Source organism: Mustelus asterias, chromosome 4 (assembly GCF_964213995.1).
Source record: "Mustelus asterias chromosome 4, sMusAst1.hap1.1, whole genome shotgun sequence".
Taxonomy (NCBI): Eukaryota; Metazoa; Chordata; class Chondrichthyes; order Carcharhiniformes; family Triakidae; genus Mustelus; species Mustelus asterias.
The window spans coordinates 100,657,471-100,684,232 of NC_135804.1; the positions used below are offsets into that span (position 1 = coordinate 100,657,471).

The 26,762-nt window shown below is 43.0% G+C and overlaps 1 protein-coding gene across 1 annotated transcript in view; it reads left to right on the forward strand.

Moving 5' to 3' along the window:
* The window catches only part of LOC144492887 (disks large homolog 3-like), a 221,648-nt gene that overhangs the window by 10,719 nt on the left and 184,167 nt on the right, over nucleotides 1–26,762 (forward strand). Inside the window, 2 exon segments of the mRNA XM_078211466.1 lie at nucleotides 11,263–11,313; nucleotides 24,028–24,152. Coding sequence (XP_078067592.1) covers nucleotides 11,281–11,313; nucleotides 24,028–24,152 — 158 coding nt within the window. The 5' untranslated portion in view covers nucleotides 11,263–11,280.

Here is a 26,762-nt window from a genome sequence, read left to right on the forward strand (position 1 = left end):
AATTTGTAAAATGTGTCCAGGAAGGTTCTTTGGAACAATATGTTGATAGTCCAACTAGAGAGGGGGCTATACTGGACCTAGTACTGGGGAATGAGCCCGGTCAGGTCATCAAAGTTTCAGTGGGGGAACATGTGGCGAACAGTGACCACAATTCTGTAAACTTTCGGATAGCCATGGAAAAGGATGAGTGTTGTCCTATGGGTAAGGTGCTGAATTGGGGGAAGGCTAACTACAGCGGGATTAGGCAGGATTTGGTGGCTGTCGATTGGGAGAGGCTGTTCGAGGGTAAATCCACATCTGGCATGTGGGAGTCTTTTAAGGAGCAGTTGATAGGAGTGCAGGACAGGCATGTGCCTGTCAAAAGGAAGGACAGGAAAGGTAGGATTCAAGAGCCGTGGATAACCAGAGAAATTGTGGGTATAATCAGAAAGAAAAAAGAGGCATACATAAGGTACAGGCAGCTAAAAACAGATGAAGCACTGGAGGAATACAGAGAAAGTAGAAAAGAACTCAAACAGGGAGTTAGAAGGGCAAAAAGGGGTCACGAAATGTCCTTGGCAGACAGGGTTAAGGAGAATCCCAAAGCATTTTATACATACGTTAGGAACAAGAGGGTTGTCAGGGAAAGAGTCGGACCTCTCAAGAACAAAGGAGGGGAATTATGCTTAGAACCCAAGGAGGTAGGTGAATACTTTGTATCAGTATTCACAAATGAGAGGGACACATTGATTGGTAGTGTCTCAGAGGGATGTGTAGACCTGTTAGAACAAATCGCAATTACAAGGGAGGAAGTGTTAGGTGTTTTAGGAAGCATTAAGGTAGACAAATCCCCAGGGCCAGATGGCATCTGTCCTAGATTACTGAGAGAGACAAGAGATGAAATTGCTGGGCCTCTAACAGAAATCTTTGTTTCTTCATTGGACACAGGTGAGGTATAAAGGATTGGAGGATAGCAAATGTGGTCCTGTTATTTAAGAAGGGTAGCAAGGATAACCCGGGTAATTATAGGCCAGTGAGCTTGACGTCCATGGTAGAGAAATTGTTGGAGAAGATTCTTAGAGATAGGATCTATACACATTTACAACTGAATAGTCGCATTAGCGATAGACAACATGGTTTTGTACGAGGGAGGTCATGCCTCACAAATTTGGTTGAGTTTTTTGAGGAGGTGACAAAAATGATTGTCGTCTACATGGATTTTAGTAAAACATTTGACAAGGGCCCTCATGGCAGGCTGATGCAAAAGGTTAAATCTCATGGGATCAAAGGTGAACTAGCTAGATGGGTACAGAACTGGCTTGGCCAAAGAAGACAGAGGGTAGCAGTGGAGGGGTCTTTTTCTGATTGGAGGTCTGTGACTAGTGGTGTTCCGCAGGGCTCTGTACTGGGACCTCTGCTGTTTGTGATATATATAAATGATTTGGAAGGAGATGTAGCTGGTCTGATTAGTAAATTTGCGGATGACACAAAAATTGCTGGAGTTGCGGATAGTGATGAACATTGTCAGAGAATACAACAGGATATAGATAGGCTGGAAAATTGGGCAGAGAAATGGCAGATGGAATTGAATCCAGATAAATGCGAAGTAATGCATTTTGGCAGATCTAATGCAGGGGGGAGCTATACAATAAATGGCAGAACCATCAGGAGTATAGACACACAGAGGGATCTGGGTGTGCAAGTCCACAGATCCTTAAAGGTGGCAGCACAGGTGGAAAAGATGGTGAAGAAGGCATATGGCATGCTTGCCTTTATTGGATGGGGCATAGAGTATAAAAGTTGGCATATGATGTTGCAGTTATATAGAATGTTGGTTAGGCCACATTTGGAATACTGCGCCCAGTTCTGGTCGCCACACTACCAGAAGGACGTGGAGGCTTTGGAGAGAGTGCAGAAAAGGTTTACCAAGATGTTGCTTGGTATGGAGAGTACGAGCTATGAGGTGAGATTAAGTAAACTAGGGTTGTTCTCCCTGGAAAGACGGAGGTTGAGCGGCGACCTAGTAGAAGTTTATAAAATGATGAAGGGCATAGATAGGATGAACAGTTGGAAGCTTTTTCCCAGGTCAGAAATGACAAACACAAGGGGTCACAAGTTCAAGGTAAGGGGGGCAAGGTTCAATACAGATATGCTGGGGACGTTTTTTACACAGAGGGTGGTGGGGGCCTGGAATGCACTACCAAGCAAAGTGGTTGAGGCAAACACGCTAGGATCATTTAAGACTTATCTAGATAGCCACATGAACAGACTGGGAATAGAGGGATACAAACGGATGGTCTAGTTAGGAACACATGATCGGTGCAGCCTTGGAGGGCCGAAGGGCCTGTTCCTGTGCTGTATTGTTCTTTGTTCTTTGTTCTTTGACATAATACTGGGGATCATTAGGTAACGTGCTGTAGACAGATTGAATCAAATTTGCCGCACAAAACTGAAGAACGCAAGAAAAAAAATAAAAAGGCATCAGGTATCATTTGAGAGATTAGAAGGAAATTTCCATCAACTCCAAAAAAAAGTGAATATTTTGAATGCATTCTGATCTAAAACATTTGTTGCCATGTCAGTAGAACCTTTAAAAAGGCTGCATTGATATCTGGTTATGAATGGAATTATGGAATGCAGGAGTGTACACAGATTGAAATAATCAATTGCTTCATGGAGTATCATTGTTCCTGAGATGTTAGAACTGTAGAAATTTAATTGGTAGTCATGATGTGGAGATGCCGGCGTTGGACTGGGGTAAACACAGTAAGAAGTTTAACAACACCAGGTTAAAGTCCAACAGGTTTATTTGGTAGCAAAAGCCACACAAGCTTTCGAGGCTCTGAGCCCCTTCTTCAGGTGAGTGGGAATTCTGTTCACAAACAGAACTTATAAACAGAACCTGCAGAGTTTCACTGGCTGTCTTGTCTGGAGACAATACACATCTTTTTAGCCTGTCTTGATGCTCTCTCCACTCCCATTGTTTTGTTTCTTAAAGACTGGATTAGTTGTAAGTATTCGCATTCCAACCATTATTCATGTAAATTGAGTCTGTGTCTTATAAGTTCTGTTTGTGAACAGAATTCCCACTCACCTGAAGAAGGGGCTCAGAGCCTCGAAAGCTTGTGTGGCTTTTGCTACCAAATAAACCTGTTGGACTTTAACCTGGTGTTGTTAAACTTCTTACTACGAAATTTAATTGGTCATTGATACATAATGCAGAATGCAATATTAGAGGGCTAGAAATCATTTAGTCCCATTTTTGGCTGCTGGGTCATGATTCACTACCTCTGCCACTGTCCACAGCAAGAGGACCCAGCAGTGTCATGTGAGGACCGCATGATAGCACCAGCCTGCTCTTCTTTATAGGAAGGCTTTATCATGATGGGAAGCTATACTCAACAATATTGCTGCAAAGTAAATTATGGTAAATTGAACACCAGGGTAGATAAAGGAATACATAGTAATGAATACAGTGCTGGAGCAATGAATAATGAGAGTAGACAGGAGGAGAAATGTCATGGGTGAGTTTTCAGTGGGGGCAAGCACAGGGTGGGCGCACATTGAAAATTGCAATCCTTGAGGCCAACAGTGGATTTTGATGCCTCTGGAAAATGGTACAAATTTTGAAAGGTGCGGGGGATCTGGAAATCCACGCATCTCCCATTAACAAATTTTTGAGTTCGTTGACCAGCTCATTAACAGGTCTCGGAAGAGCAGTTTGAAATTTTCATCAGCCCACACCAAAAAGATGCAGTATCCGGGACACTTCAGTGAGCAGTCATGAACACAAAGATAAACCAGATGTCGAGATCACCAAAAACCTGTCCTGATCCCTCCACGCCAACACTGTAGATAAGAAAGCCCACCAACGCCTCTACTTTCTCAGAAGGTTAAGGAAGGGGTATCTGCTACAATTCTCACCAATTTTCACAGATGCACCATAGAAAACATCCTTTCTGGATGTATCACAGCTTGGTATGGCTCCAGCTCCAACCAAGACCGCAAGAAACTACAAGGGGTTGTAAACATAGCCCAGTCCACCACACAAACCAGCCTCCCATTCATCGACTCTGTCGACACTTCCTGCTGCCTCGGAAAAGCAGTCAGCATTATCAAGGACTCCACACATTCCAGACATCCTCTCTTCCACCTTCTCTCGTCGGGAAAAAGATGTAAAAGTCTGAGTACCAACAGACTCAAGAACAGCTTCTTCCCTGCTGCCTTCAGACTTTTAAATGGACCTACCTTATTTTAAGTTGATCTTTCTCTACACCCTAACTATGACTGAAACATTACATTCTGCACCCTCTCCTTTCCTTTTCCCCTATGTACTCTATGAATGTACTGTATAGCACACAAGAAACAATACTTTTTACTGTATACCAATACATGTGACAAATCAAATTGAATCAAAAGCAATGGGGGCTAATGGGTGTAGTGGTGAACATACAAGAACTGCAGAATAATGCTCAACTGATGAACGAGGATACAGAATTGCCATTGCTCATGCTGAGAAGTTTGTACTTTTTAGTAGCGAGTGGTGTGACCCCTGAGAGGACATGAGGCTACTGAAATCACGTAAGCAGCAGAGGTTGTTAGAGGAAGCCCGGGTGACCAAATGAGCATCAGCTGAGGGAATGGGAATGGAGGCAGGTTGCTATGATATTGGACCGAGTAGTGATAAGAACTTCAGCAGATGCAACCTGCTGGTCAGGAGAAAACCAGAGGAGCAGGCTACCCAAGTGTCATTTACTGCAGATGAAAGAGAATGAGTGCTGTACGAGGTTACAGCTCTTCACAAAGCTGATCTTGGACAATGGCACTCTAGTCTACAATTACCTGATGCCTTGAGGCCTCTGTGCAGTCCCCTACCTGCAGCTGTCAAGGCCAGCATGGCACTGAATTTTTATGCTTCCAAGTCATTCCAAGTATCAGCTGAAGTCCTTGTTGGCATCTCACAGTTGGCAGCTCAATGCACCATCAGGCCGGTCATGTGCTGGAGCACTTAGTTTCTTTTCAATCTTGTAAGGCCCACTAAACCTTGCCTTTAATGGTTCACCCGATACTGGCAATATAACTAACACCTTTTCCCCAGCAATCAAACTATGAACCTTTGCCCTCTTGTCTGTTCCTGTCTTCATCAACTGCTATGATATCTTTAAGTGTTCTTTAGCTAACTGACATACTCTGATCAACCTTTCCCTGAAACCTGTCTCATAATCCAGGGCTGTACTTTCTGAATTCTGACTCACTGGCTTTTCTTGAATTAGTTTGAGTAGTCCTCTCACTTCATGACCATAGACTGATTCAAAAGAATGAAACCCTGTTAAATCATTGGAAGCATCCCTAATAGCAAATAGTAAGAATGGAATCCCTCTACCCCAGCTTTGTGACTATATGCCCTCATCACAGTCTTTTGAGTTTGATGCCATCTCTCTAACACGCCTTGAGATTCAGGATAATAAGCTGACAATTTAAACTGCTTTATCTCCAAGCCATTCATGACTTCCCTGAACATTTCAAACCCTGGTCCAACTGTAATTTCTTTGGTAAACCATATCTTGTAAAGAATTTGGTCAATTCTTCTACAATCCCCTTGGCTGTGATATTTCTTAACAATATATCTGCCGGGAATCAAATGGATAGATCCATGATCCATGAAGGCGTACGGCGTACTGGCCTTCATTAATCGAGGGATTGAGTTTAGGAGTCGGGAGATAATGCTGCAGCTTTATAGGACCCTGGTTAGACCCCACTTGGAGTACTGCGCGCAGTTCTGGTCACCTCATTACAGGAAAGATGTTGAAGCCATTGAAAGGGTGCAGAGGAGATTTACAAGGATGTTGCCTGGATTGGGGGGCATGCCTGATGAGGATAGGCTGAGGGAGCTTGGTCTCTTCTCCCTGGAGAGACGAAGGATGAGAGGTGACCTGATAGAGGTTTACAAGATGTTGAGAGGTCTGGATAGGGTAGACTCTCAGAGGCTATTTCCAAGGGCTGAAATGGTTGCTACGAGAGGACACAAGTTTAAGGTGCTGGGGGGTAGGTACAGAGGAGATGTCAGGGGTAAGTTTTTCACTCAGAGGGTGGTGGGTGAGTGGAATCGGCTGACGTCGGTGGTGGTGGAGGCAAACTCGTTGGGGTCTTTTAAGAGACTTCTGGATGAGTACATGGGATTTAATGGGATTGAGGGCTATAGGTAGGCCTAGAGGTGGGGATGTGATCGGCGCAACTTGTGGGCCGAAGGGCCTGTTTGTGCTGTGGCTTTCTATGTTCTATGTTCTATGATTTTCAGCAAGTACCGATTTCCACTTTTTTTGTCTGACACATTCAATTAGGATCCTAATAAAAGATTCCTCCAATGCTGGAGTAGGAATTAAAGGTGCGGGTTTAATTACTGCTTGAGGTTTCTCTATGACTTGACATGAATGACATGTTTGACAGAACTTGACTACATGCAGCCCAGGCCAGTAGAATTGTTTTTATATTTTAGCCTGGAACTTCACGAGCTGTTCGCAATTTTCTTTCTGTATCCAGATGGTATTAGTAACTGATGTATTACTGCCCACTTCTCATCTGCTAGAATATGAGAAGGTCTCCACTTCCTCATTAATACATTATTCTGAGGGTAATAACACTCTGGAATACACTCTCCCTCCATCTCGGAATAAGCTGTCTGGTATAATTGCTTTATTTTTGGATCTTCCTGCTATAACTCTACCAATTTCACTAAGCTAAACACCTCAACCTCATCCTCCTCAATTTTCTCTTCCTGAACAATCTGGTCAAAGATAGTCTCAGCTAATTTTTCTTCTAGACTCCGCCACCTCCTGTCTCAACTTGTGAGCCTGCGCACAGTCTGGAAACAAACCAGGATGCTCTTTCTGCAACACCTCTGTTGATTGCATTTCCACAGGCAGTTTAACCACAGTAAACATCACCAACATTTATGACCCAGCTATATCATTTCCTCAAGTAAATTGCAATAGGCAATTTGTCCACTATCCCTACAATCACCTGTTTTCAAACTACTTTTAAAATTTGCCCTGCATGATGGAATTTTTTTTCTCACCATGAATTCTACCAATTAATACTTTTTCCTGAAATACCCCCGAACAGCAAATAGCACTAACACATAATATTAAGGAAATACTATCCCCATATCCCTTATTTTCCAATTCCACCCTGTATACATGGAAATAATTTTCCTCACATATGAAATCTTTAAGTATTTCTGTAACCTGGCTTTGAACATTCCTTTTGGTAGGATCACACCGTCAGCTAATATTTGTGCTTTCTTTCCACTAGCGCAAAATTTGTCTTGCCCTAAAGCCTCTGACTTTACAGTATTTTTCCTAGTTCCTATTTCTCCAATAGGTCTTCCATGTAACTGCCAGTACGTTGACTTTGTGTGCCCAACCTGATTACAATGAAAACATTTAAACTTTCTCATATCACTTCCACCTTCCTTTCTAGTCTGAGGTGAATTTTTTTTGGAATCTCCAACTTTCTCTTCTCTTCCTTGACCACCTGCCTTCCTTTCACCTTCCCATTTTCTATCCTTCTCAAACTTAAAAGGGTGACAAAAGAAAAAGATTTTGGTCTATGGACCAACTCATAATCATCTGCTATCTGCACTATCTAGTGCTCTGCCTAGCTGTTTTAACCTTCTGTTCTTCCACATGGGTTCTTAATACTGAGGGAAGTGAATCTTTAAATTCTTCCAGAAGCATTGCTTCTCTAAGAACTTCATATGTTATCTCTATTTTTAATGCCCTCATCCACCAGTCAAAATTACTTTGTTTGACTCTCTCAAGAAAGGTTGTTGGAGGCAAATGACATCACTATAAGCGTTCTTCCCCAAGATAGTAGCATAAGCCCAGCCATCTTCGTTGTTTCATCGGTGACTTTCCCTCCATCAGAAAGTCAGATTGTGGATATTCACTGGTCATTGCACAGTGTTCAGTACAATTCACAGCTCCTTGGATACTGAAGCATTCCATGTCCAAATACAACAATATCCAGGCCTGGATAATAAACAGCAAGTAACATTCAGACCACACAAGTGCCAGACAAAGACCATCTCCGACAAGAGAATCTAATGATCTCCTCTTGACATTCGACAGCAATGCCATTCCTGAATATCCCACCATCCATATCCTGTGGGTTACAATTAACCAGAAACTGAACTGGGCCCACCAGATAAATACTATGGTGACAAGAATAGGGCAGAGGCTTGGAATTCTGCAATGAGTAACTCACCTCCTGTCCACCATCTCTAAGGCACAAGTCATCAGTGTGATGGAATATTCTCCCCTACAGTGCAGCCCCAAAACCACTGAAGTAGCTTGACACCATCCAGGACAAAACAACCTACTTGATTGGCACCCCATCCAGTACCATAAACATTCATTCCCTCTGCCACCAAGGCACAGGGGCAACAGTGTGTAGCATATTCAAGATGAACAACTCACCAAGGCTTCTTTGACAGCATCTTCCAAACCACAACCTCTACCACCCAAGAAGATACAGAGGCCGGAATTTTCTGGCCGTTCACACCAGCGTGATCTTCCAATCCCGACACTCCTGTCACAGGTTTCACGATGGAAAGGGGTGCATTCAGTAAGAAACCTTTTTCCAATGGCAGGGCCAGAAGATCCCACCACCGACCAATGCAGGCTGGCTTTGCCGCCGTGAAACACGTGGCATGTTGCACGGAAAATCCCACCCATAGGAACATAACCTTGCAAGTTGCCCTGCAAGCTGCACACCATACTGTCACTGTACCAAAATCCTCAAATTCCCTTTGTAACAGCACTGTGGGGGTACCTACACCCGATGGTCTGCAGTAGTTCAGACAAGATAGTTTGGGTTTTTTTGTGATGTTGATCACGGGCTAAATACTGGCCAAGATATCATGGATAATGGCTCTGCTCTTCAAAATAGTGCTATGGAATCTTTTGCATCCAACCAAGTCGGCTGACGGGGTCTCAGTTTAATATCCCATCCAAAAGGTGGCACATTAGACAGTGCAATGCTCCCTCAGTAATGCAGTGGATCACCCTTGATTTTTGTTTTTAACTCTTGAAGTCAAAATGAACCCAAAACTTTGTAACTTAGAAGCGAGAGTGCTACCAAGTCAGCCACAGCTGACTCTCTACTGAAACAGTGCACATGTGCTGCAAGGATTCCTCTATTATCTTTCCATGGCTCTGCAATGCCTCAGGAATCTCCAACATTTGGAAACTCACCTGTCTCTGATGTTCAAGATAGACGTTCCTTGTTTATGACACCTGAGGTCCATTTTCATTCCCCAGCAAAGTACCACTGCGTCTGTCTTCTGTTCTCAAAAGGGGACTGCCTCCCTCTCTCCTCCTCTGGCCCATTGGTGATTGGAACTCACCCTTTGTTCCCCATTCTAATCTTAACTCAACTGAGGAGAATGAGTCTGCACTGATGGAAAGTGCTGGCTGTGTGAAATCAACCTCCACTGAAGAGACCAGCAATGGGACATTCAAATCCATGTCCTTCACATGAAGAAAGACCAATAAGATAACTCTGTGCTTCACAAACTCCCAACCACAACTTGCCACAATGGCACCCTCACATGTCCAGTGGCGTCATCTCCGTCAATGTCAGCTTGTTCATGTCAACCTCACTACTCACCCATATAAGGCACCTCATGAGAATTGTGATCTCTCTTTTCTGGCAGGATAAGGTGGGAATGGTGTAAGAGCAACCAGCTCTCCTTCACCTATTCCAGCATCATATTGACAAGGACTATTACTCTCCTCATTGATGTCCCCCTTCTCAATTATGTTTCATAAGTGAGGGGGCTGACTTTTCAATGATTCAGCTGGCCACTTTTTCTGAGAATGTTAGGACCATCCTTCATCATCAGGCAATGACTATTAGTTAACTTGACCATGTAGGATTTGAAAGCTAAATCCAATCTGTCCTTCCTAAATTTCTGTATATGCACTTTTTCCAGCAGCATTTCAATCGGGGTATCAACACTGGCTAACATATTTATCTCCTGAATCCTGCAATATTGAGGTGGTTAACTCAACATGGACTAATATTCAAGCCTGAGATCTTTCTGGGCTGGAAAGCTCAGTGGTTCAGTACCATACTCTTTACCCACTCGTTGACTAGATTTTATGGCTGCAATCTTACCACCTCGTCCTGCCGGTCGATCGGTGAGGTGAGCTGGTAAGATAGGGCAAGAGGTGAAAAATCAGGATCGTGCCCGGCTTTTTGCCTCTCATGATCTTAGCGGCACTGATTTGGCAGTGAAATCGGCATTGCGCCAAGAAAGGATGCGAAACCGATTTAAATATTAATGACAGCTTAGGGAGGTTGATTAGTGGGCGCTGATCAGGGTGGTGGTGGTGGGGGGGGGATCTCTGCAGGGGTGGTGATCGGGGGTTTGGGGGAACTCTGCTGGGGTGGTGATCATGGGGGCAGGGGGAGATGTCTAGGTTGGGGTGGGGGTGGTGGGGGAGAGACCAGCACAGGAAGCGCTTGGCAGTGGGTCCTGATGTCCAGTACACTGGGAGATCAGGGCACTTGTACAATGGTGCCCCTGGAGCTCAACAGCCGGCTTCATCTGCAAGCTAAGGCTCCATGTTCCCTGTTGGAAAGAATCACATACTGGCATTTCTTTTAACTAATTGCCCTAAGATTGCAGCTGGGACTCGCTGAAAAAATCGCCACGATTGTCTCCCGCTTTCACGTTCATTTGGCACTCAGTTTTTTTCATAAAATTCCGTCCTAAATGTTTGTTTGCTGTGAGGGTAACAGTATAAGTACTAAGTTAAGGACAGTCTTTCTTTTAGATTATGGTCCAGAAATTAAGAGGAAACTCTTAATTTGTGGAATGAATACAATTAGTCCCTCTATGCAGAACGGACATTTAGTAAAAAAAAAACAGATTTTGGTAATGTGTCCCATATCCTTGTCAGATCAGCCACATGTGGACAAGCATATTTCCCTGCTTCGAATTCTACCTTCAATGTTCATATATAGCTGTAAGATTCAGCACTGCCCCGTATTTGAAATTTTATTTGCCAAATCTCTATCGCTGGACAGATTGTAAAGTATCTCCTTTGAGGAAATATTCATTCTCAGTAGCTTTTTAACAGTGCTTTTGAACTGGACAGGAAGCTCATGTTAGATGCATTGCTTGTTTTTAAGAAACATGATGTTAGTGAATAGATAAAACTATAAGCAGTTCAGGATATTTGAAATAATAAATTTACATGTTGATTTATTTCCTAGGCGAATGGAAGTGATGGAATGTACAAATATGAAGAAATAATCCTGGAGCGTGTGAGTAGTATGGTTTGTCTGTCCATGTTATTGTGTAATTGTGTAATCCAATTGGATTATTAATAGTAGTATTTTATCCACAGGGGTTGTTTTTTTTAAACCCTATCCATCTGGCAGAAACCAGGCAGATAGGCAGTTAAAAATAAGAAGATCCCAGCCACTTCTGATTTTAAATGCAGGGCTTTTCAGGCAGATACAGCACCAGTCCTCCTGTTTACTGGCAACTGGCTGCTCAATCTTTGCCTACCAGCAGTCTCTCTGGAATCTCTTCATGCCTATTCTGGAGGGAACCATTTAAATGAAGCAAAAGGATTAAAATACTATGATAATCAGCCTAGCATGTGTGTTTCACTAGCAACCCCACTCCAGTTTAAAAGCGATCCCTCAGTTTCAGTAGCCTATTTACTGATTATTTGAATAGCGTATATCCCTGTATCAGAGAATCATCCTAGACCAATAATATTATTATAATTAATGGGATTTATGAAAGCTGATACTGTCTGGTGCAGAGCTCTGCTCAGATATGAGATCTATAGCCAACTATTTTGGCTCTGGATCAGCTTAGTTCATTATTGGTTCTCCAGTAAATGAAAGCATGCGAGTTTTAGGATATAGTGACCATTAATGCATGTCTCTATTGATTGATAGGAGCATATTACTGGCTCTGAGATTTAATCAATATAACTCGTGAATTCACTTACCAACTTATTGATTTTGAAAAGGGAAGCAAACCCTTTGGCCCCACCCCCCTTCATCATGCACCCAAAGGAGAGTAATGATAGTCTAGAGGGGACAAGATCTATTGTTCCATTCTTAAAGGTCAGAATTTAGCAGCAAACGTGACTAAATTCTGGACTCCTCCCCCTGGTGATTAGTATTCAGAGAGTGTCCTCACGTCTGGGTATATGCTGCGGATTTACAATTTTGTCAATGAAAACTGAAGCAGACCCCTCAGGTGGATTCACACTGCATCTTTTAAAATTGTCTAAAAGCCTTTACATCTGGAATCACTCACCTGGAGAGATTAATGGAATAATTTCCAAGATTCAGGGGAATGTTACATCTCAGAAAGGGCCCTCACATCTTTAATGCTCACAATTACAATGGAGAGGCAGAGGCATCAGCTGTATTTATTATATTTCTCTACTGTCCTTCATATCATGGCTCCCCATATACTTACAATAATTAATTAATAATTAATTAATTAATTTCAACACAGTTCGATATTAAATTTTACCCACAGTGTCTTCCACATCATGACTGGACTCGTGGAGTCATAGGCTGGAATTTTACCGCCGACCCGACACGGGAATCGGAGTGGCGAAGGGCGGACAATGGGAAGGTCCGTTGACCTCGGGCAGGATTTTATGGTTTGTAGACGAGTGGGACCATAAAATCCCACCCATAGAGTCATTGAGGTATACAGCACAGAAAAAGACCCTTCAGCCCATCGCATCTGTGCCAGTCGAAGACAAACCACCTAACTATTCTAATCTCCGCACTTCCCCGCACTTGGTCCATCGCCTTGCATGCCTTGGCATTGCAAGTGCACATCTAAATACTTCTTATATGTTATGGGGGTCTCTGACTCCACCACCCTTTCAGGCAGTGAGTTCCAGACTCCCACCATCCTCTGGGTGAAAAAGATTTTCCTCAAATCCCCTCTAAACCTCCTGCCTCTTACCTTAATTTATGCCCCCTAGTCATTGATCCCTCCACCAAGGGGTAAAGTTTCTTCCTGCCTACTCTATCTATACCGCTCATAACTTTATACATCTGAATCATGTCCCCCCCACCCCTCCCATCCCCCCAATATCCTCTGCTCCAAGGAAAACAACCTCAGTCTATCCAATCTCTCTTCATAACTAAAATTTCTTCAGCCCAGGCAACATCCTGGTAAATCTCCTCTGCACCCTTTCCAATGCTATCACATCCCTCCCATACTGTGGATTCCAGAACTGCACACAATACTCGAGGTGTGGCCTAACCAATGTTTTATGCAGTTCCAGCATAACCTCCCTACTCTTAAACTCTATGCTTTGGCTCAGAAAGGCAAGTGTACCATATGCTTTCATAGCTGCTTAATCCATCTAAGCCTGCTACCTTAAAGGACTGTACATGCACATCAAGGTCACTCTGATCCTTGGTGCTTCCCAGGGTCCTGCCATTCATCACGTATTATCTTGCCTTGTTTGTCCTGCTCAAGTGCATCACTGCATACTTATCCAGATTGAATTCCGTTTGCCACTGATTAGCCCATCTGACCAGTCCATCTATATCCTCCTTTAATCTAAGGCTATCCTCACTATTTACCACCCCACCAATTTTCGTATAATCCAAAAACTTACTGTCCAACCCTCCTTCAAGTCTAAATCATTTACCAAAACCACAAACAACCAGGGCCCCAAAACTGATCCCTGCAAGACCTCACTGGACGCAGATCTTCACTCAGAAAAACACCCCTCGACCATCACCCTCTGCTTCCTGCCATTCAACCAACTCTGGATCTAGTTTGCCACATTTTCTGACAATGTTGCCAAATTTTCTGACAACTCTTGCCATTGCTGTCAGTCTTCCATGTGGGACCTTATCAAAAGCTTTGTTAAAGTCCAAGTAAACTACGTCAAATGCTTTGGCCTCATCTACACACATGGTCACCTCTTCAAAAAATTCAGTCAAGTTGGTCAGACAAGACCTCTCCTTAACAAAACCATGCCAACTGTTTTTGATTAATCTCTGTCGCTCCAAATGCAAATTAATTTTGTTTCTCTCAATTGCTTCCAATAGTTTCCACACCAATTAGGTGAGACTGACTGGCCTGCAGTTTCCTGGTTTATTACTTCTTCCCTTCTTGAATAATGAGGCAGAATTTTCCCAGGCCTTTGGAGGTGGGTTTGGGACAAAGCAGGGTTAGAAAGTCCTGAAAAATTACGCTTGGTAAGGATCATGATGTCACCCTTTTCCAGATTTCCCCAGTTCAATATGGAAGCTGAGCAGGAACTCCCTTGGTTCTGTCGGATAAGCAATTAACAGCTTGTTGAGGTTTTTCTGAATGCAATTATGTGATTCTTCAGCCCTGAATCTTGTATTCCCAGCCATAAGACCTGATTGCGACTTGTCAGCAACTCACAGCATCACTGAGGCAAATGCATGTCAGGAAGTACATTTTAGTAAAGCTGATAAGCTGGGAAAGCCTTGATCAGTGAGACCTAAGTGCTCTGGCCATAGCCATTGAAATACTGCTGTGCAAAGCACTTCTCTCAGGTGCTTTTTACTGCTTGACAGGCAATTACTAACTTCTTGGATGGCACTTTACCTGTCTAGCACTTCATTCACCTTCAGATGCACTTCCCTAGTGCCAGCATTCAACATAGCTTGAAAGCATCTGCAGCAGTTTCACCTTCCATGTCTGATGAAGGTCAAGAGCAGAGATTACATGACCACAACAGCTCCAGCAGTAGCAGGAGCAATTCCATCAGCAGCACAAGTTGCCTTCTCCTCAGCTACATGTCCCTCTACAAGGCAGATTGGGTGACATTTCTGAGCACCAGCGCCTCAGTAAGCTCAGGCTGTCACATCAGGTTGCTTTTGACACCTGTGGCCTTCTGGAACAAGACCTCCTTCCCAGTGCACTTGGAGGGCACGTATTGTCACTGGTTGACAAGGTGTCTGTCACTGCAGGAGAGGAAGTACAAAAGTGTGAGTGCTTGTGTGGAGGAAGACTGTGAAGTTTGGGTGAGGGAGGCCAACAGGCTGAGGATGAGTGTGAGTTTTGGCTCTTCAGAAAGGGATATGAGATGCCTGCAGAGGTCATGAATGCAACTGTAAGATGCGTTGTCCCAAAGGGTACTGTGTAGGAGAGTGCTGTGCGAGTCAGAATATGGGACTTGGCATCTGAAATTGCTATTCCACCTACCTTCCATGCCCTCCTGAGGTCCTAGATCCTTTTGGTACACTCTCTCTGGGTTAGTATGATCACAATTCTGCTGTTGATTTCTTTGGCTATTTACATGCACACCTGTACATTGGAGAGGTTGTCCTCTTCCCTCCCATCCTTGGGTTGGATTACCTTACTGCAGCCCTTCAGATCCGTTAGAAAGACCTCTATGCAAGAAAAAAATACTCAAGTCTGCTCGCCATTCCTGTGGCTTCTAAAGCCTGTTGGTGAGTTTTTCTGGAACATGTTGTGAACCTTATAATTAGAAATCCTTCCTTTACCAGATGGATACATCTACCTCCCTCCCCTTCCTAATCTTTCAGAGAGCCTGAGGTGGGATTTTAATTGGTTTGCTTTAATAAATAGCAACTGTTGGGCCTGGAGTCAGATTCCAAACTCAAAAATTTATCCCATCACCGTGTATCCCATCACCGTGCCAGGGATTAAGCTTATAAGATTTCACCCATAGTTTTGGAAGCACAGCTTCCGTTCTCAGATTCTCAGTGGTGAAATGCATCATTCCTAATTAAAGCATGTTATGGTTCTGGTCAGAAATTCCAAAGTGTTTTTTGGAGCCTGCATGGATCATAAGTTTTACATCTTGAATATGGCTAGGATAAGCATGATATATTTCACTTCAGGTATGATTCAGATGACCCACTAGGGAGCTTTTATCAGTGAAGTTTATTTAAGAAGAGAGCTAACATTCATGGAAAGAAAACCAGCAATAACTTTTATCAATAACAAACAAAAACAAAACACCCACAATAATGTATAACCCTTAACAAATATCTCTAAGATGTTCCAATCAAAACCAAGCTTCCATTGGACAAAACCCTTTAAATAGGTTCAACATAGCAAAGACTAACACTCATGTGATACTGGAAATTGAGTTATTTGGTTGGAGAATTGAAAACTCTCAGTCTTGATACACTCAGAAGAGGTTGAAGTGAGAACACCTTCCCAGAACATCAGGGACTTTAGGCAGACTACTAACAGCAGATTCTTTCTTTCAGGAAGGCAAAACTTTGCCTTAAGATCATCAGCAGAATTTCCAAATAAAACAGGGAGAGAGAGACTTCTATTCAGCTTGCTATCCATGTTAAAACCCAACAGCAGCTCGGAACTGAAAATGAAACCTTAAACTCACTGGGTAAAAACCTGTCCAAAAACACATGACCCTCCTCCTCCCAATGCAGGATCGTAAAGCTAACCCCAGAGTAAACAAAAACAACCCCATTTAAACCATGTAAGTAGCAATAAAAGGACTCATCGTAGTCAGCCCGGCAACATAACGACATCAACTAAGGCTGTGAGCTGATAAACACCGACTGTGAGAGCTGCAGAGATCATGATTTTTAAAAAAACTTTCTTAAAGGTACACTAACATCACAGGCATGTAGTAAGTAAGATTCATGCAGACTAAGTTAAATAAAACATTGACCCGGACTTTCACAGAATGGCAACCTCCAGCAGATTGACATTCTGGATGGACTTACCCACGTTGAAATTCCAAAGCCCCTGACTCACCCAACCTCCCTCCCTCAGGCGAGGTGAGACAGGAGCAGTGAAGTGGGCACCCACGGCTCTATCAGCACAGAATAACTGGGGTGCAGAGAAGAACGACACACGCCTTTTTACAGCACTAGCTGCCATAAAGGAGGTGTTTAAAGGGACAGTTTAAAAGGAAAAGGTTAGTGGTGACTCAGACATATAGGGGGGGGGGGAGAAGTACGGGGAAGACTCGGTGGGGACGAGGGAAACCCAGTTGGGGGTGTGGCTGAGGGAGCCTCAGTTGGGTGGTGAAGGCAAAGGAGACTCGGTGGGAAGGGCAAGGGAGACCCATTGAGGGGGGAGGCAGAAAGATGGGAGACGCCTAGTGGTGGGGAGGGGTTTCGAACCGGGCGAAGGTGGGGGGAGGTGCTCAGGGGGTGTCTGACCAGGAGAGTGGTCAGACCAGGCAAGGAAGAGGGATCATACCGGGAGAGGGGATGGGAAGTGTGGGACCAGGAGAGAGTAGGGCAGGAGGTCAGTCCGGGAAGAGGGTGGGGGGGGGGGGGGGGGGGGGGGTCGAACCAGGAAGGGGGGGTCAGATTGGGAGAGAAGCAGGAGGGTGGTTTGAAAGGGTGGCACCAATGGAGAGGGCTATCCAGTGGCAGGTGATTGGTTGGGATGGTGTGGGGTTCCACTGGGGAGGTTAGGAGTGGGGGTGGTGTGGAGGTTTCCCTTTGGGGGGTTGTGAATGTGCAGGTTGTCTTGTGCGGGGCCAGTCTGGGTTTTTTAAACAGTTACTCTGGAGTTAGAAGTGCTTTTTTAAACTTTTTCAAAGTAACCATGGGGGTAAAACTGGCAGCATCATCTGAAGTTTGTGATATAAATCGCTTTATTGGATGGTTCTCAGCCCAGCGCAATTGTTCAGGAGAAGTTAGTAGTTCTGGACAATTGCCAGGTGTCCAATATGCAGGAACTTCCTGGTGGGATTCCCCAGTGCATCATTGAGCTATCCCCCAAATAAGGTGATGGCAAACCAGTAAGTTATGGGCCAATATAATTTCCTCATTCAAAAAGTGCAACTTTCACACTAATACCATGATTTGCCTCTTGCATGATACAGATCTTTAAAGTAAATCATAGCTGGGTAGAGAGAAGCAGGCAATTCTGCCTCAACGTATGGACACAAAACCTGAAGACACAATTGAGGGGATTGTCATAGAGTCATAGAGGTTTACAGCATGGAAACAGGCCCTTCGGCCCAACTTGTCCATGCTGCCCTTTTTTTAAAAAAACCCCTAAGCTAATCCCAATTGCCCACATTTGGCCCATATTCCTCTATACCCATCATACCCATGCAACTATCTAAATGCTTTATTAAAAAAAAAATTGTACCCGCTTCTACTACTACCTCTGGCAGCTTGTTCCACACACTCATCACCCTCTGTGTGAAAAAATTGCCCCTCTGGACACTTTTGTATCTCTCCCCTCTCACCTTAAACCTATGCCCTCCAGTTTTAGACTCACCTACCTTTGGGAAAAGATATTGACTATCTAGCTGATCTGTGCCCCTCATTATTTTATAGACCTCTATAAGATCACCCCTCAGCCTCCTACACTCCAGAGAAGAAAGTCCCAGTCTACCCAGTCTCTCCTTATAACTCAATCCATCAAGTCCCGGTAGCATCCTAGTAAATCTTTTCTGCATTCTTTCTAGTTTAATAATATCCTGTCTATAATAGGGTGACCAGAATTGCACACAGTATTCCAAGTGTGGTCTTATCAATGTCTTGTACAACTTCAACAAGATGTCCCAACTCCTGTATTCAATGTTCTGACCGATGAAACCAAGCATGCCGAATGCCTTCTTCACCACTCTGTCCACCTGTGACTCCACTTTCAAGGAGCTATGAACATGTACCCCTAGATCTCTTTGTTCTGTAACTCTCCCCAACCCCCTACCATTAACTGAGTAAGTCCTGCCCTGGTTCAATCTACCAAAATGCATCACCTCGCATTTATCTAAATTAAACTCCACCTGCCATTCATCAGCCCACTGGCCCAATTGATCAATTGAGGGGATTGTCACTGGACTTGTCCTCCAGAGAATCAGGGTAATGCTCTCGGGACGCGGGTTCAAATCCCACCATGACAAATGGTGAAATTTGAACTGAATTTTTTAAAAATCTGGAATTAAAAGTTCCTCAGTGATTGTGAAACCATTGTCAATTGTCATAAAAACCATCTGGTTCACAAATGTTCTTTACGGAAGGAAATCTGCCACGCTGTCATCTCTTAAAATGTCCCATGAAATGACCCAGCAAGTACAAGGGCAATTAGAGATGGGCAATAAATGTCGCCCTAGTCAATTATGCCCACACCCCCTGATCAAATGAAAAGAAATTAGAAAATTAACATGCCTCAAGCAAGATTCAAAGCAAGTAATGCTGGCTATATGAAAAAACTCCGAGGATATGTAATAAATTCCAGATCAGTTTATATCTTTAAAAGTATATGGATTCAAAATCTGTTATGGATTGGGGGTTAACGAGACAAAGAAGTTTGATTTGTTTTACATGTGATTAGGAATGGAAAACAGAGATCTTAGAAATGAGTATATTTCCTGAAACAAACCAGCTGGACTTGACACTACATTTGATTCCTCAGCGTTGGCACACCTCAATTCCTCCTCCATACTTCGTATAAATGTCCATATAGGTGTTCTCCAGGTACACAATAGACAAAAAAGCCAGTGTAAGAGGCCTCTTACATCACACTCAAATTTGTCATTCTAGGATTTCCTGGGGCTTTCCCAGAGAATGCATTTCCAGTGAAGGTATTTTAATGCAGTGAGAGAGGTCTCATTTTCTTTTGACTACTTTCTAGGTACTTCTAGTATCTGTAGATAACTAGAACTTGGGTTCCTGTCCCTGGAACCATACCAACTGGTGTATCATAGGGTGACTGGAGACAGGATGGACAGATTTGAGGCACTGTAAAATGAATGGAAATGATGATGTAACTGAATTTTTTTTGACTGAATACCATGACTACTGTTATACCTGGTATGCTATAAGAATATGCATAAGGCATGATAAAATAAGTTGAATTGAACACTGTGGAATTTGATAGAATGATCTTTGTGGGAACACAAGGGTTAAGATGATGAAAACCTGGGTAATTCACTCAGTATAGAATTTCCAGTGTCCTGGGTATTGCAACCCACAAAAAGTTGGTTTACAGGTAATTCAGAAGGCAAATGGAATTTTGTCCTTCATTGTAAGAGGGACGGAATTTAAAAACAGCGAGATTATGTTGCAGCTGCATAAGGTGCTGGTGAGGCCACACATGGAGTACTGTGTACTGTTTTGGTCTCCGTACTTGAGAAAGGATATACTAGCACTGGAGGGGGTATAGAGGAGACTCACTTGGTTGATTCCGGAGTTGAGAGGGTTGGCTTATGAGGAGAGCTGAGTAGACTGGGGCTATACTCATTGGAATTCAGAAGAATGAGGGGAGATCTTATAAAAACATATAAGATTATGAAGGGATTAGATAACATAGAAGCAGGGAAGTTGTTTCCACTTGCAGGTGAAACTAGAACATGGCCTCAAAATAAGGGGGAGCAGGTTTGAGATTGAGTTGAGGAGGAACTTCTTCACCCAAAGGGATGTGAATCTGTGGAATTCCCTGCCCAGTGAAGCAGTTGAGGCTACCTCATTGAATGTTTTTAAGGCAAGGATAGATACATTTTTGAACAGTAAAGGAATTAAGGGTTATGGTGAGCGGGCGCGTAAGTGGAGCTGAGTCCACAAAAAGATCAGCCATGATCTTATTGAATGGCAGAGCAGGCTCGAAGGACCAGATGGCCTACTCCTGCTCCTAGTTCTTATGTTCTTAACCTTAAGATAGGATATAGGCAATAAATTGATCAAAAGAAGTCAGATATGTCGTGTGGTCTTATTGCAAACATTCCAGTGGTACAAATATCTAACAAGAGAACATTGAAATTTCTTCTGATTTCATGGTTATCATTATGGTTAGAGGACTGAGGAACCTTGAAAGGGTATGAAGGATACACCTGGGTGATGTTTATCAAACATAGAGCATAGAACAGTACAGCATAGAACAGTACAGCACAGAACAGGCCCTTCGGCCCACGATGTTGTGCCGAGCTTTATCTGAAACCAAGATCAAGCTATCCCACTCCCTATCATCCTGGTGTGCTCCATGTGCCTATCCAATAACCGCTTAAATGTTCCTAAAGTGTCTGACTCTACTATCACTTCAGGCAGTCCATTCCACACCCCAACCACTCTCTGCGTAAAGAACCTACCTCTGATATCCTTCCTATATCTCCCACCATGAACCCTATAGTTATGCCCCCTTGTAATAGCTCCATCCACCCGAAATGCCAAACATGTGGAATGTTCGGCATCTCAGCCAAGAATACATAGTGAGGTTAGGCTGAGAGCCCAGAAATCCATTAATCTGTTGAAACACCTGAGCCCTAGGGTCAATATAGCATGATTGAAAAGTGTGGCTCTGTGATCTGTGCTGTCAATTTCACAAGATAAATGGGTTTCAAGCACTTGGCACTTACAGCTATTGATATTTTAAAGGGTCTGAATGATTGACACTTTTATTGAGCTGGAATAAATTCTTTTTAAGAAACTAGAAATTTAACAATGATATTTTAAAGCCTTTTTACACATCCTACTCCCCCCATAATGTTCATGGCTTCCATACAGTGCACAGTGGGTGAATGGGTATACAAGTACCATACCTTGCCATGGGAGCATGAGGGATCATAGAGGATGGGTGGGGATATATCTTGACATGAGGAGGACATTTTGAATTTACCTTTTAAATGGTCCCCTCATGCAGACTATGATTCATGACACCTCTGAACTATGATTCTTTGGAAAGCTGGCTTGACTCCATGAAAATTGCAGAGGACTAGGACATGTCTATCCCTGCAATGAATCTGGCTAGATCAGGAGTGCAGCGTTCTGGCTCGTGACCTGAAACAGCCTACCCTTATAAGGCACTCCCAAATATTAGAAATCCCAGGAATGCAGTTAGGATTCCTCGAATTGGGGCTCACCCACCATTTTTAAAGGTTTCCCAGGCCAACCTGTGATAATCCAATATTCTGTTTCCCTTTCTTTCCCCTTTGCAGTTCAGTTTCTGTTCTAGTTAGGGTCTGCCTAACAAAATACAAGTTAAATTTAAATGTACAGATTCCCTTACAATATTGTGGTGGCACTCTACAAACCAGCAAGGTCTGCAGCTATGACCGAACAAGAGCTTATTTCTACAGAAAGTGAGTGAACAACTTCTGAGGCTGCATGTATGAAAAAAAATGAAGACGTTTAAATATAAAGCAGTACTTCTGTCGCATTGTACATAGAAGTGTCCTTGAACCAGTGGCAATCAATGAGTCGAAAGTTTGCTTCTCAAAGTCCGCTCATGCATAAGCTATTTGTCTGGTTTCAGTGTGGTTACTGGCATAAAAGTTACAGTTTGTGTTGATTCTGTCACCCTTCACTTTAACCTGCAGTTCTTTGATATCAATGATGTTGCTTTGTGTAACAACTTCAATAGTATATCAACAGGTCTGTGCTCAGCAGATACTTGCTCAGGCACCCCTATTACTGACCGCTACAGAGATCAATGAAAGGGCTTAGAACAGTTTGTGAGTAGCAGAATAATAATAAATTGCCGAATTATACTTTCTTTGTACAAAGAAAGCCAAAACACTCTCACTTATATTTCTAACAAATGAAGACTGTGTAGCCAGTTTAAAACATTTGTTTTTATGTATCCATTGACTTTTTCCAGAGTAGATTTTAATTAAATCATGTTCAACGGTCCCATATATCTCAAATTCAAAATTACAGAATTAAACATATGCCAACAGTGAAATCTTTTGTATCTAACTCGGCTTCTATGAGCTTGAGTGTTTGAGTTTGTTTCTGGCTGAGTGCAGGTTATGTGAGTACAAGTGTCTCTAAATGAATGAAAGTCTGAATGTCTTTTTTGGAGTGAATCAGCAATAATGGAAGATTGGGGTAAAAAACAAATCAAGGTTGATGCCTTAATGGCCCAGAATTTCTGTTGTCCGGGAGTTATACCCCAGAGGTATCCCAGGAGATCCACCTGAAAATCCTCACGAAAGGACTTATTTGGGAAGGTTAAACTTCCATTACTCAATTACCCTACCCCTGGAATTATCCGATAATCAGATTTAAATCAGAGACTTTGGATGGTTCCAACTCTCTCAGCAACATAGTTGCCCAGGAAAAGTTAGAAGGAACAAGGTCACTTCTAATTTGGGTAACAATGGTCCTAACCTCCTGACCCCCCCCCCCACAGAACCATCCGACTACCCACCCGATCACCCACACACCCCATGACTACCTGACTATCCACTCCAAGCCCCCAATTACACTGCTAAATTGACTACTTCCTCCACCGCCCAGACTACCCTCCATCCTTCCAACTGCCCTCTTGACCACTCTCCTGACCACCCAACTACCTACTAGCCCCACCTCCTGATAACTCCTACCCAACAACCTCCACCCCAACTAAGTCTTGCCCCTTGACACTTCACTCCCAAACTACCCTCCTGATGATCCACACTTCTTGACTACCCTCTCGGCCACCCGACTACCTGACCCCCCCCACCATCCAACCCACCCCCGACCAGCCAATCACCCCCTCCCCCAACACCCTAACCCCTCACCCACTTATGTTACACCTTCCCCCTGGCTTCTCAAAGTGGCTGGGACATTTAGAGTTACTTAGTTTGTGGCAGCTAGTGCTGCAAAAGGGAGATGTGGCTTCGCTTCCCCCAACACTGCTGCCCTGCACTGGAAGGGCTCCAAGACTACTACACTGCACATTTCTCAGCAGGCCTGGTTCAGAAGACCGAGTGAGAAATATGCAGCACCCGACCTGGGTAAAGAGGAGCGCAGTGGCAATCCAGTGAAGATTGCTACTCCATGGATGTTCTGGCTCAATGTATCTAAAGGAAGGCTGAGGTTTCAGTAAGGTTAGAATGAAGTTTCAGCCTCACCTTTTGAGTAGTAAGGCATAGGCCTCTGTTAATTTGCAGTAGTTGGGAGTAAGCCCTGGGCCTCAGTGTGCAGGCTGTCATTGAAGCCTGTTGTCTATAGTAATCAAGACCTGATTTAATTTTAACTGAAGGATTGGTATGTTGCAAAATAATGGATGTCTGGAGTTTTGGTTAAATCAATAATTGATGAATTCTGTCCTTACAGGGTAATTCAGGCCTGGGGTTTAGCATTGCTGGAGGAATCGACAATCCTCATGTTCCAGATGATCCTGGGATTTTTATTACCAAAATTATCCCTGGTGGGGCCGCTGCGATGGATGGACGACTTGGGTAACTAACCAGTAACTTGCAGAAAAGACACTGTTTAATAAGAGCTATTGTACAGTAAGAAGTTGCATGTGTTCCTGTGTTGAGAGATTTGCTCACTGCTGGTGACTAGCCTTCTACACCCTCCGTGCTCTCAAGCAGGAGGCTGTTGATGGTTGGAGCTGGATGTGGATTGTGGCAGGGCTTAGCTGTGATGTTCATTGGAGTGCTGTTGATGACCCAGTTGAAGTGGTGGGGCAATCAAATCCCTCAATCTGTCAGAACACAGAAAGTTGTTAATTCCTGATTTAATCAGATTGGAGAACACCCTTCATCAGTTTTGATAATTACCACACCGGAATTGCTTCATCTTCACTCCACATGAGTTCTCCTTCCCTCCATATATTCTAAAACACTAAGTTTTCTAGGAGATCATGTGGCACAAGGCTTCTTGTTTGTCAGATAATTACTCCTTAATGATCAATTTTGAGCACATGAGCAGGTTAATATTCCCAGTCTGAATTTTTGAAGTGAACCGTGCTGTTCTTGATATTCTTTTATTACTGGATTAGCCTTGGCTTTGTTTCATGAGCAATCTGACTCTGTCCCCTTGGTGCATTGCATGAACCATTCGCATTCCTTTTTGTCCCATGTATATATTGGAAAATTTGGTAGATACCCTTGAACACACAAGACCTTAGACTTGCACGCTGGAAAATGAATCTGTGCCATTTGTCCCACATGTGTGTAGCACTGTTTTTAAATACGATAAGGTTTAGCTCCAAGGACTTCAGAAATTCTGTGCATTTATTTGTTTTGCCAAGTTGCTGAGGGTCTTGTTTCCAACATCTTAAAATTTGATTAATTTTTTTACCCTTTTTAAGATCACACAGTGGAAGTTTTTTTTTACCTGTGCAACCTATCAAGTGCTCAATAAGGACAAATACTGTGATCTCTTGAAAGAGGGGAAACCTATTATTCCTATCCTCCTGACCCTGTAATGGGTGCCTGAAGCTTTTTAGCCCTTTTGGCCAGGAGCAAGATTGATTTTGCACAGCAGCAGTGTGGAGGCACCATACTTCAATAGAATCTGCAGAAGCATGTTACAAAGCCTTTGGTTACAGTACATGTTAACATATCGGCCTGGTTTATCATAGGATGTGAGATTCTTGCATTTATTCGTGCAAAGCTGACAACATTGTAAATCTGCAGACAGGAAACATATACTTGTAGCATTAACTCCTTTTTGCATCAGAAGTATAAGATGGTGAAAAGCAGCATGTGTTACCTGGGTTGCAAGAGACAGTCAAGAGTATTAACATATTATCTCAAAGATTCTTTTATCTTTTTCTGTACTTCTATTTCACTTTTCATACCCTATATGATTTATGAATATCTTTTCATGCCTTCTCTCATTGGAAGGGAAGAGAAAATTAGATACATCTACACATGTATATCTTAACGTCTGTCATCGAAAAGAAAGCCCTCAAGTAAATTTATAAACATGTCCATTGCAGCGTCTCATTGAACAGGACAATACATTAAAGAATAAAATACAGAAGTCAGAATGCCAGATTCACAGTACTCTTAATTTTCTGGTGCTCTATCCTGGGAATGTAGCTCATGCTGAATTTGCCTCTTTAGTTTTAATTGAATTTGATCATTACAAATCTGAAACCACTGAACGTTTGGGTCATTTGTGAAACTCCCAGCATAGCTGCATTAACAGTTCACAAGCAGATGATTCTCTTTACCATTCTCTTTGTTGAGATACGTCACTGAAGCCAAAAGGCAGCACACATGTGGAATCTACCAGCCTTGTTTTTTTCAAAAGCATCATCAGAACATAAAGTAAAGGAAATACTACCTCAATTGGTAGTGTTTAATTTTAGGTGTACATTTTAGGAAAATATATTGGCCTTGGGAAAACAATATTTGAGATAATGGAATTAGCTGTGATGAGAGACTAGATAAATTCAAGTTATATTCCCTAGAGATGAGAAGGTTAAAGGATGATCTGATTAAGTTGTTTAAAGGAATCCTCAGGAACAGACAAGCTAGCTATTGACAGGTGCTTCTCTTTAGTTTGTGGATCAAGGGCAAGGAGACATAATCATGAAAATTGAGCTAAGCTGGTTAAAAGTGATTCCAAGAAAACTTTACCTACATGAGGTTGTGAGAATGTGCCCCAGAAGGTTGTAGATATAAATTCAATTGAGCTATGTAAAAAGTGGATACTTATTTAGGAAATAAAAGTATTACAGGATATGAAGATTTATTCAGGAATGTAAACAGCTAGTGCTGGAACTTACAGAATCACAGAATTGCTATGGTGCCGAAGGAGGCTGTTTGGCCCACTGGTTCTCTAAATTATGGCTTAGTACCATTATCCTGCATTTTCCCCAGTACCTTGCACATTGTTTCTATTCAATCTGTCTAATGCCCTCTTAAATGTCCCAGTTGAACCTGCCTTTAGAGTAAAAGTAAAGTTGCCATAGTCTCAGGCTGCTGTTCCCTTTGAGGAGGAGAGCTGACTGGTGGTGATTAAACCTGAAGATCACCACACATCAGGAGAGGGGCAAGTTTGAGAAGTCGGGCCTTCATGAATAACCACATCCAGTACGAGAATTATTT